Genomic DNA, 12504 nt, shown 5'->3' with positions numbered 1-12504 from the left:
GCGGGGGGGGGGGGGGGGGGGGGGGGGGGGGGGGGGGGGGGGGGGGGGTTAAATATAAAAGTCACTCAAGGGATTTGGTGAAGACGTTTTAATAGATGTTAGATACATGTTAGATAGACTTTGACAGCTTTGTAAAACATTTTATTATAAGGTGATAACACCAGTACTGAATCTGTGATACAGTCCATTTATTACAATGTCAGTCAGCAAATTAATATTGTGGCATTGCACAAATTTGCAGCATATATTTAAGTTGGAAAATAGGAAATGTCTCCCACAGGTAAACATAATGTGCAAGAAAAAATGATCAAGTCAAATTTTGTGCACTTTATTTGGGGTTCAAATAAGAACAGAAGCAACTGTCCCGACTACTGTCATAATGAACTTTCTCAGTTTTCTCAGAGTCTCCATCCTCCATCGATGATTTGCTCTGTCCCAGTCACATAGGCCGACTGTGAAGGAACCAAGAAACATCACATCACCAGGAAATCATTTCATTACCAACCACCACCACCACCAAACAACAACTTTGTCTGCATTTATAAAACTACAAAATATTAACATAGTTCACAATGGGGTTGGGCATTTGAGAGATTATGTGGTCCAGGTTGCTCTTCCCTATCAAAAATACTATCAAACACCAAAGATAAAGTTATTTCCCACCATGAGGATCTGAGACATTTAGATTTTTTAAATTTATTGACCTAAAAGCAGTTACATTTAAGTATAGCGAGTATAAATAAATACTGAAATCAGCCTTTAAAATATCCACTAGTATCTGGTTTTTAATGTTAACTCTCACTAGGTTGCAAAGCCCCTAAAATTTCCAGAACAAGTGCAAAGTACCTGGACCTCCTTGTCCTTGGTGAGAGCTATGGCCTTGCAAAAACTCCCTGTTGATACACTATACCACATACATGCCATGAAATGTATACGTCATACGCAAGCACTCACCTCATCTGAGGCCAGGTATACACACAGGTGAGCCACCTCTTCAGCTGTGCACATCCTGCCAGTTTTCTGTCTTGCCATGAAATTCTTGTACGCCTGAGGAGTTACAGTTGTGGCATTTATTACCTTAAATACCCAAACATCAGGACTTCTTTTAAGATAAGATATACCTGTTAAATGACTCAGTCATTACTGTCAGATGAAGAATGGAGAAGTAAATCAGTCTGCCATACCTGCTCCGGGTCAGGTTGGGCCTGGATCCTTTCCCTCAGTGATGGAGTATCAACAGTACCTGAGAAAATATAAAAGAACATCAGAAACCTTCATTATGAAAACAACGATATTGAATACAGAAAGATAGATAGCCCTTGACTACTAACACTCCAAATACCAGCCTGATGAGTTTGCACAGCAGTTATTTAGACTGCCTTCAGATACAAACTCAAGGCTTGCATATCTTTGAGAAACACACTGTACTCAAACATGAAAAGCACTTCAGTTATTCTAAAGTTAAGTTTTTGTTTTCAGGCATGTCTACGGTACACTGTTACCACTTGAGGAAGAATGAGAAGGATGCAGTGACATGGTTTTATGTTGCAGGGGAACTTACCAGGACAAACACAATTACAGCGAATGCCTTTGTCAATGAAATCGGCCGCTATAGATTTGGTTAACCCAATCACTGCAGCCTTGGAGGTACTATAGACACACCGGTTCACAACACCTGTGTCGAGGGAAACACATATGTCACTCACACAGACACACACACGCAAAGCAATTATCTGAGATAAGAGGATTACAATGAACATGGTCATACTTCAGCGACTTCATTCCCCTTTAATTGGGCATACTATTTGTTCTACAATCATCTACAGTGAAAAGATCTGTGGAAGATCATTTACCTTTTATGCTTGATGCAACAGATGCCATGTTAATTATGTTTCCGGACTTTTTTGCCAGCATCTAGAATGACAAAATTAATTAGAAAGGCAGCCTACAAACAGAATATAAGTGTTTTTTATATAACAAATAAATGACTAATAATGAGTAATGACTAATAATGAGAGCTAATATTCCCCTTTGAGACAGTTTGGTTAGTTTGTGGCTAAAGCTGGATTACTGATCGGGAAGTCACCGCCCATCATGGCACAGGCTCAGAGTAATACAGCTAATCCCAGTGGACAAAGGACGAGAACAAAATAAAAAGCATATGTCACTCAATTTCCAGCAGCATCTATTTCATTCTCTCAACAACAGGATAAACAGTGTTAGGCGCTTGGTCTAATGGACAAAAGGTCACCTTAGGCAGGAAAGCCTTGCACATGAGGTACATGCTCCGGACGTTCACTCTCATTGTGAAGTCCCAGTCGGCCTCTTCGCAGTGCAATATGGAGCCGGAGTGCACAAATCTGCAGATATTAGATGACGCATAAACTTGGAAAGCAGCAAGAATGGTATTACATAAGGACAGTATTATTATGTAATTATTAAACATATGGCTTTAGCTAAAAGGTAAAATACCCCATACGTCAATAAGGATCTAAACAGAAAAGCATTAGAGATCAATATGAGATATACATTTTTAAACTAAAAATTAAAGCAGCTAGAAATGCTGTGGTAACTCCCTCAACATTTTACTGTGCCTTAAATGTGTCAATATAGAGACCTTTGTTAAAGAGATTGACAAAGGAATTGTAAGGAGACAGAAAAAGAAGAGCACAGGAAGTGCATGTTAGGGGTTAGAGGTGTTATAAGAGAAAGTGTTCTTGGAAGAGATGAGTTTTCAAGAGCTTCTTGAAGTTAGAGAGGGACATTTATTGTACGTATTGTGTCATTTTGGGGTAATTAGAATTTGTTTTTTTAATCTTTATTACTCAAACAGAAGTAAATAGGGCATTTGTTGCGCACTGTTTTTAGCCGTGGATTTGGTGTGCCAATCAATATTTACGGCATGAAGGTGTATGTGTGATCGACTCAAAATAAACTAAATTACATCCATTATAATGGATAATGAAGGAACATGTCACCCAGTGCAACAGTGTGGCTCACTGACTCATGAGATTTTCAGATCAATATTAGCGTTCTGGTCATTCAGGACATTAACGATACAGGAAAGAGGGAAAGCATACCCAGCAACATTGAACAGCACATCCACATGGTCATGTTCCTTGGCCAGGGCTTCGACTTGGTCCTTCTTAGTTACATCCACAACCTTGGTCTTGATTCCTGTTGGTGAGAGAAAAAGACAGCTTTGGTTCTGGAGAAGAAATTATTTTAGTGCTTTATTTATTTTAGACCAAACTGTCTTTATTATTTCACATTTTAATGTTTAAGAATAAGCAACCAGTCACCTAAAATTAACAACGCAAGTGAGCTACACACCGTGATTCACATCTAGCAATTCACGCCTGGCTGTTGCAGTGTACGGCCGGCTCTACAGAAAGCAATTAGAGATAAAATGCTTTGCTTGTGAGCTACCTGCAAGGAAGTGTTGAATGTTGATCACCTCCTATTTATTCAAACCTGTTCCAGCAGGGGCAAATTACTGCAATAAGCCTGCTTCTCCAATGTATTGCTGACTGGTTACAAACACAGCAAATGAAATATTGTGAGTGTACATTGGTTATCCTGTGGACACTTTAAAACGATCAGGATGAAAGGCTAATACAAAGCTATAAAATCAGCTAAATTAAATATTTACAACTAAAAAGCATGTTAGAATAGAAAAGAATAAACATTTAAGATACTGTGGGAAACAAGAAAATGTCACTATAAAGTATGCTTTAATTTTATTAAAGATTATTAAGATACAGGTAATAGTGATCAGTCTACTTTTCACTGAATCAATGTAGGTAATCAGGATAGATTTAATGTATTTTAAAGAACTAGGTTACAAATGTTAGTGCTGAAACAATTAGGCAATGAATTAATTAGATGAATGACAGAAATTTTAATGAACTATTTGGATCAAGTTATTTTTAAAAACTACTTGGCTACCACCATCTTAAATATGTTTGCTGATTTCCTAGTATCAAATAATAATAACCTCAATTTATTTGGGTTTTGGACTGTTTGTCGGACATAAAAATACACCTGAAGACACCTCCTTACTGGGAAATTGAGCATTTTTCTATTTTTTCACATTTTATAGAGCTACTAATTAATCGATTCATAAAGAAGATAATAGGCAGATTTATTGACAATTAAAAATAATCGTAGGTTGCAGCCCTAAAAACAAAAATGTCAAAAATCAAAGTTAGGATAAACTATGGAAATGCATTTTGTTAAAAGCTGCTGCATCACACTGGTTACCCAGCAGATGGTAGCCTCATACCAATAGAAAAGAATCTAACCTTGAATGCCATCCAGCTCCTTCAGCTTCTCTCCATTGATGTCCGTTGCTGTGACTTGAGCTCCCTCCTTTGCAAATGCCTGCAGTTGAAAGACCTGAGTCAGAGCAGTGCTTCTGCAATGTCTGCACGTCATGGAATAAAAAAACCTGCAGCCCAGTATTTACCTTGTAGAAATTCAGAATGTGAATTTATGACCCTAATCCCTCAAAAAGGTAAGGTGATAGCTGATGAAGTGTGACTGCATCATTAACCAAATCAGCAAAGTACACCTTTTAAGGTCTAAGTGGGAAATTCTCCTCCCACCATATGCAACTTTAAACACTATGCAATTCTTAAGGTAATGATCTGCAGCGTAAATAGACCTCTCTGTATTCGAATTCCTCCACACGACACAAATCCCTGTAATGCAAGGCACAGTTTTTAAAATAATCACTTGAATGGAATCGATGTGCTGATGACCCAATCTTGACAAGTGTTTTGCTATCTCTTTGGAAAGCGTATCACCAGAGGATTGTGCACGAGGACTGTCCTGAACCTGTGTTTTTGTGACATCCCAAGAATCCCTATTACAGCACGGTTATTTACTGCACATGCAGAAAGAAACGACAGAAAGTCCTATCATCTTTATGCAAGATGAAAACGGCTGTTTCTATAAAACAAATAATCAATGCATATTATTTTTTTCAGAATAGCAGCTTGCAGTAGTGCGTTTAAGCTTTTTGCCCTGTTTGGTGTAAAGATGCTGTAACCCTAGGACCTTTTTATATACAGTCTATGCCTAGGACTTAATAGGCAACTAAATAGTGTATGCACATAGTGAAGAGTATATTTCTGTAGGATTTAATCATAGTCATCTGGAAGAAAAAAAGTTTGGTATCACCATTACTGTTGCAGTGCTACACTTTTACCATTTCAATTGGCTGTTTCTGAAGATATCACTCATTATCATATTCGTATCGTAGTAGTATTAAAATCTGTTTGCATTTCACAAAAACTGGTTGAAATATGTAATGAAGTCAAAATATACACTGCTTCGAGTTTGCACACCGCAGGCTATTAAATAAACAATTTTCCGTCGAGGTTTGGTAGAAAATATATCAGTGAAAAGTTCTTATTAAAGCTCATTACTATTGCGGCAGCACGTCCAATCCCCTGAGCGGCAGCTGACAACACAATCACTTTCCCGTCCAGACGGCCCATAGTGCACCTTTCACTGCTGCTGCAACAAACAAACAAAAACAGGGTATTGAAAGGTCACAGCAGGTTTATTTAGATGATAAAGGTTCTCATTCATAAAAAAAATACTCTCCTTTTGAGAATTTGGATATTTACATATGTGCTCTTGAAAGATCATTTCAGATTTGAGTTTGCAGTAAAGAGTGATAGATGTTCAAAAAACAATTATTGATTCAAATCCAGCGAATGTTATATAAATGTTGACCAGAAATCAAGAGGTCAGTGCTATAGCACAGCCTGCACCCAGGTCATGAAAGCTTTTAAATCACATGTGCTTGGAATAATTAGAACCAAGCTAATAAAATAATCTACTGACAAATATGTCAAAACACAAACTACACAGACTCATGAAGGAAAGCCTCGGGGAACAATGTGCTCTTCACAGATTTCCCACTTGAGGTTTGTATTTACTTGCATTAATCAATCATAGAGTATTATCTGTAAAGCTAAGTAGTAATGATTGACAGGCTATTTCTCAGACTTTTTTGAGCAGAGACACCTTTTGCTAAATGGTTTTACATTAACTTGCTGCATTTGACAAGAGAGATTACATGGTGTAGTATCAGATCTTATAAATATGCACGTCGATTTTATTACAATATCACTCACATTGACATACAGTATCACCTTAAAGGCCTTACGCAGAAATGTGTTTTACCAGTCATTTTATCTCATTTGTTCAAGGACAGGCTAATCACTGTATTGTTGTTACAGTCTATAATAGTCAGCACTGATAAACCTTGCTGTACAAAACTCTTTGCAACTAAAGCAGGAGTTCTCCCTTAATCTTTAAACTTTTACAGCAGAAAGGGGCAGTTACGAGTTTCCATGCGACTTTCAACTTCAACAAATAGATTTCAATAACCACTCACACGTATTACTGAGAGTACTTCATCGTACCCTCATAGGCTTTTTCTGCCTTAGTTTTATTCTCTCCCTCAACAACCAACAGACAAAAGGCTTACAACCACAGGTTTCAACACCAGAAAACACCAGTGCAAAGTAAAGCGGTGCAAACAAAAAGCAAAACCTTTCAGTGCCTGTTCCCTTTTTTCCCTTGAGACATGTTCTCAGTTTGTATTCCTGGCATGGGGATTGTTTAATCTGACGTGTAGGGTTATTTTATGGTTATGATTGCCTCTCATGCAGGCGCAGACAAATGCATGTCAGCGGTCAGCCATTGTTTGCAGTGTGTTTAAATGCTGCAGAAGAGGTGAGGCAGCCTAGCAGTCAGCTTTTTTTTATGTTCCAAGGACCTTTTTTGCTTTTAAATCTAGGGCTATTAACATCCATAGCAGCCTAATAGGTTAGATGATCTCGCTCATATGGGAGTAAATGAATAAATGTACATGTGCCAATTTGGGCAATATTTATTTGTTTACTCAATCTTTCAGTCAGGACTATTATAAGGCTTTAATGATGCAGATATGACTGACATCTGCAATTATCTCAAGTGCAATATTACAGTGATAGCCTCTTTGACACATTAACACATAATGTGATTCAAAAACAATAATTAATTAGGAATGAAATTACTTTGTAAGTTTGTTTTTTAATTCCTGATGTATTTCATGAAGGCCCAGACCATTTGAAACACTGCAACTCGTCTAGTTAGTTAGGGATTTACTCTGGCACAGGGATTTTCAACACTGTCGCCAACCCCTCAGACACAATGGAAGCAACCCAGTTTGGGAAATTAAAAGTATGCCGAATTAGATATAAGCAGTCCCTGACTGCAATGCACCACTTAATGTACTAACAACTAACACTGGATTACTTTAACACTGAAGAAAACATAAAACGTGCTGAATCTCAGGCAATTTCCGTTATAAGGAGCGCAGGGGTGGCTTGACCGCTGTACTGTTGTGAAAAAGTTGTGTTAGCTACGTGTCTTTTGTAGTTGCACCGGGCTAACATTATTCATTGTCCATAGAAAAAAGTGTATTACATGTCTTCAGCACAAACACCTGCTACTGCCGGACCTGTCTCCGCACTGTAACGTTAAATCTGGATAGACTCATCTCATCTCTCTGACTGTTGCATAATATGTTTCTCGTGTGCCTCACCAACTCTACACTTAATTACTGCAGCAAAGGAACATGCAGGTTGTAGGTCACCACAGCTAAACAAACTGCGACAACTTTCACTGCGGAATCTGTACGTTTACTATCCTTAGGCTGCAAAGTACAACTACACGACTGGAAGAAAAACGCAATTTTCAAACTCACTTTTTGCTCCGCTCCGACCTGGCTGGCAACGACACAAGTAAAAGAGTAGAGGATCCCCACATGTGACCGTCTGCTTGTACCGCTATTGGTCCCAGACCAGGAAGTGTGCGTGACAGCAGTTTGTAATTTGATAAGATTCAACTGAGAGTGAATTGATAAAGCATTTAATTAGCCATGTTTAAGAGTTTTTAGCTACGCCCGAAAATGTGTCTTTAACAGCTATGATAAACATAAACACGAGTTGACTGTGACTTGAAGTGTCTGGTCTAATAATTGATAATTGGAAATTGACCTTTGGGATATTCAAAAAGTTCTTCCTGGGTCCAATTTTATTGTCACCAAGGGTTAATGGTTTGTAAAAAGATTATTAAAATTTTGGTTAATGATTGACTGGTGGTTCAAACTGCAAATTAGCCTTCATATGAGATTTGAGAATGTCAACTTTATAATCGAAGTCAGTCAGTTTTGTGCAGTAAAATATGAAGAAAAAATAAACTCCAGTGCACATCAGAAATGTTAGTCTATTTTTGACCTTGAAATAGGTGGTGTAGCTGTTCTGGGGCTTTTAATCATACCACATGATCAGCACATGAAGCCTATATGGAGGAGAATGCCAAATGCCAAGGGGTCAAGTGCAATCTCCATCTGATGATGAATATCATGTGATATGATCAAAAGCTCCAGAACAGCTACTTAACTATGTTGTCTGTCAACAGCTGTTTCCAAGGTTAAGAATACACTTTGAAACTCAATGTCCTTATCTAATTTAAAGTAAAATTAAATTGTACATTATTTCATAGAATGGCACTTTACTGCATAAACAGCACCTTAAATTACATAATCCCTGTCTGCTAACTGTGGTGTCTTTTATAATATGTTGTTGAAAATTGTCGTCTCTTAAATTGTGTTGTATCTAATTTCAATGTTTAGCTGTGTTACCTTGTACTGTCATGACCTGACGGGGGACTACAGATGTAAAATAGCCTTTGGGCTAATTCTGGTATATTTACATTGCTGAAAATCTAAGATGTCCATTAATATGCACTGTCCCTTTTAAATAAAAAAAAAAGCACAAGTGAGACACATTTTTTCACCTTATTATCTAAATCACATTTTCATTGTTTTTGGTAATTCAGTGTGTCTTGTGTTATTTTTTTTTTCTATAGCAGAAGACAAGTGTTATATTAATAGTTTGTTTAAACAGCCCTTCAACTGTTCAGTTTTGCTTTTTGAAGAGACTATTCTGTGGTTAACCAGAAATACTGCAGAAACTTGTGGATGTGACCCTTCCTTCAGTTTCTGCACAATAATGATAAACACAAGCAAATTGTGACTGAAATAATGTGACCTGCTGACAGACTGCATGGCTCTGTTTGAATGACGAAATATGCATGAATAATTTTCCGTTGGCCATAGTCTTGACCTGTCTAGGAGCTATTCTTGAATGAGCCCAAGAGGGAGTGAGGACACTATTATTTTCTTCATCACCACAGATAAGTGGACTGGGAGACAGTCTGTCACACACCCACGGGATACACTTCAATCAGTGGACAATAACATGAAAGGTAGACTAAGTGTTGGGCCAATTACATCACAGTAGTCTGCTCAACTGGTCACTTGTTGATGAGTCTTACCTAAAACTGTGTAACTAATCTCAGGTTAATACTAAGACAATACATAATATACCTGCACGTGCTTCATCTGAGTAATATAATGTATATCATGGGTTCACAATGTGAATTATTTTGTCATCAGTATAATTTCACTCATTGCTTCTTAATATATTCATAAAGTCTGCGTTCAAGCAGCAAAACATGGGGTGATGAAGACTAAAATATTTCCAATAATTTGTTAAAATTTACTGAATGAAAAAACAAAACAAATAAGTAAAGCCATATGTTTTTATCAAGTGTTCAAACCTCCCTTTTACCTCTTTCTAGTTGATTTATAGACACTTAATCTGCTTTCCACTTACCATGACATAAAATCTTATATTGTGTTTATTTAGTTTATTTTTGTATGGCATAAGCTGTTGTTTTTGTCCTTTACATACTTTTGGGGAACTTCACTGGTTTTACATATAAAAGTCAGTTTACAAGTCATGGTTAGTACTAAAGTTAAACTAAAACAGAGGAACTTTGTCAATGAGAGAACAAAGGCTGCACACATTTTTGGGAAATCACATTTTTTTTACTTGAAGGCTTTCATGGTGTTTGACTCACTTTTACAATCTACTGTTTTTGTCTTCACTTTTTCACCACACCGCCTCACACTTTCACAATTGCTGCGTGTTTGTCAGATTGTTGGTTTCCAAAAAAAAAATGTTGTAAGATATCATGAAGTTTATTTCAGCTTGGGAACTATAATGGCCTTGCCTTTCAAACTCCACACTGCAGGTGTGCATGGATGATCTAACACAAAGAAGCTAGTAATTGTTTGATGAAAAAAATCTTTTACTAGCTTTTTCCAGAGGTTTATCATGATATTTACTTGAAAAATCTGAGAAAATCCAGCAAGTGGACCTTCGGTTAAGATATTTTTCATCAGACTACTTCTTCCAAGAGTGAACTTTTATGCTCATGCAACTGATTGCATAACAGGAAATGTACGCTGTCAAAGGACCCATACCAGGGGAAAAAACGCAGGATGTCTCTGCCTCTGGTGCATCGATTTTTTATATTCTTGTCAGACAGTGGCTTTCTTGTTGTGCCCAGAACAAGATAAGGAGCGATAAAGGTGCTTTTAGTTACTGTGGACCTGTCCTCTGTAATGCTCTGTCAGATGATTTATAAAAACTGTATCTACATTTTGGGCTAAGCTCAAAATCTTCCTGTTTTCCCAGGCTTATGAACGGTGTTAGTGTGTGTGTAGGTACAGTATTATGTATAAATATGTTGTTTTTTAAAATTAGTTTTATTGTTAAACCACAGAATTACATCCTTGATGTTTTTTTTATATCTATTTAAACATTTTTAAAAGTTTTGAAATGTGCTCTATAATGCACTGTATAAATAAAGCTGCCCTACCTTGTGACTCCCCCACCTTTATGCCTCTTTAACCCTCGACTTGAACAGGGAGACAACCAACTTATAACAGAAAGCCTGCCTTACAAACTGGAGGGGTGGCATTTGAAGGACGTGGGCAGGGAGTATCTAATGAATGATACTTTTGGTTGCATTATGGAAAATATAGACTTTAGGATTTCTGGAGCTTGATCCATACTACGGTCTAATAGTCGGGATATGTTAGGCTGCGTTGATTTTGACCATTCTTTACGTCTCTTATGGAAAGCAAAACGGAAACACAGGAGTACCCTTAAAGAATCTACACATTTGTACAGAATCGGCATCAGAAGTGAGCAGCAAACCTTTAATGACTTATTGATTGAGTAGGAGGAGAAAATAAAAGTGTTTTCTGTCATGTGGCTATATATTAATTTAATCCAAAACAATCTGTCAAGACAATGTATTTACATTAGCCACGACAGCACATAAACTTTAAACTATAGTCTCTTTCTTGAGGGATCTTCAGTTTATGCATTTAAGCAATGGATTGAAGGTAATTTGGTACCTGATCCACTTGTTCCCGAGAATCAGAAGAGAAGAAGAGGGTCTGTAGTCTACACCAACAACTGCACCCCAGAAGACCCATCTGTCAAACTCCTGAAGTTTGCTGATGATACAATGGTCATCAGCTTCATCCGGGACGGTGATGAGTCAGACGGGAGGTTGATCAGCTGGCTCTCTGGTGCGGCCAGACCAACCTGGAGCTTAACATGCTCAAAACTGTGGAGATGATCGTGGACTTCAGGAGGAGCCCCACCACTCTGCCCCCCATCACCATACTCAACAGCCCTGTGTCTGCTGTGGAATCCTTCAGGTTTCTGGGATCCACTATTTCCCAGGACCTGAAGTGGGAGCCCAACACGGACACCATCATCAAGACCCAGCAGAGGATGTACTTCTTGCGCCATATTTTACATTTCAAAACGTTGTGGCTTTTGTAATCGTGTTGTGGCTTTTGTGTTCGTGTTGTGGCATTTGTATTAGGCCTGAAACCTATGGGCCACCATACAAAGCAAAGCAGAGAGCATACAACTCTTATCAGCATGGTACGCTTATTAAAAGCTTTAGACAAAAAAGCTTTACAGATTATGTCTATTAATATTTGAGATCCATACAAGCAAATTCAGTCCAGATACATAAACATGCATGAAACAGATAAAGCAAACCTCCAACTTTTATTGTGAAAAAAAGTCCATTTATAAACTTTGTTGTCAGTAAGGACTGCAATTACTGAAAGAACTTATTAAGGCTAAATATACACTACCGTTCAAAAGTTTGGGGTCACCCAAACAATTTTGTGTTTTCCTGAAAAGTCACACTTATTCACCACCATACGTTGTGAAATGAATAGAAAATGGAGTCAAGACATTGACAAGGTTAGAAATAATGATTTGTATTTGAAATAAGATCTTTTTTACATCAAACTTTGCTTTCGTCAAAGAATCCTCCATTTGCAGCAATTACAGCATTGCAGACCTTTGGCATTCTAGCTGTTAATTTGTTGAGGTAATCTTGAGAAATTGCACCCCACGCTTCCAGAAGCAGCTCCCACAAGTTGGATTGGTTGGATGGGCACTTCTTGCGTACCATACGGTCAAGCTGCTCCCACAACAGCTCAATGGGGTTCAGATCTGGTGACTGCGCTGGCCACTCCATTACCGATAGAATACC

General features: G+C 37.9%; 1 protein-coding gene across 2 annotated transcripts; it reads right to left on the bottom strand.

The window, feature by feature from the left end:
* Window positions 1-73: 73 nt before the first annotated feature.
* On the bottom strand, window positions 74-7909 carry bdh2 (3-hydroxybutyrate dehydrogenase, type 2). 2 transcript variants are annotated; one of them, XM_046047899.1, is made up of 10 exons: window positions 7769-7909; window positions 5433-5523; window positions 4305-4383; window positions 3081-3177; window positions 2252-2360; window positions 1854-1914; window positions 1562-1675; window positions 1185-1243; window positions 955-1047; window positions 74-452 (listed from the first exon to the last, which is right to left on the bottom strand). In XM_046047899.1, exons 1-10 carry the CDS (start codon window positions 7828-7830, stop codon window positions 399-401), a joined length of 819 nt encoding a protein of 272 aa, XP_045903855.1. In that variant the 5' UTR covers window positions 7831-7909; the 3' UTR covers window positions 74-398. The 2 variants fall into 2 exon arrangements, with proteins under 2 accessions (XP_045903855.1, XP_045903856.1); XM_046047900.1 differs by having other exon boundaries at window positions 5433-5520; window positions 7769-7880.
* Window positions 7910-12504: the final 4595 nt, after the last annotated feature.

Source organism: Micropterus dolomieu, linkage group LG04, assembly GCF_021292245.1.
Source record: "Micropterus dolomieu isolate WLL.071019.BEF.003 ecotype Adirondacks linkage group LG04, ASM2129224v1, whole genome shotgun sequence".
In the NCBI taxonomy this organism is placed as follows: domain Eukaryota; kingdom Metazoa; phylum Chordata; class Actinopteri; order Centrarchiformes; family Centrarchidae; genus Micropterus; species Micropterus dolomieu.
This window is presented reverse-complemented; position numbering and strand designations above follow the sequence as displayed.

Excerpts from the sequence above, each read along its gene's own strand:
- bdh2 (XM_046047899.1), bottom strand. The coding sequence starts at position 7,830 with ATGTGGGGATCCTCTACTCTTTTACTTGTGTCGTTGCCAGCCAGGTCG. Across the intron at positions 1,676-1,853 it reads TGTTGCATCAAGCATAAAAG|GTGTTGTGAACCGGTGTGTC; the intron begins GTAAATGATCTT and ends CCCTCGACACAG. Across the intron at positions 1,244-1,561 it reads CTGTAATTGTGTTTGTCCTG|GTACTGTTGATACTCCATCA; the intron begins GTAAGTTCCCCT and ends ATATTTTCTCAG.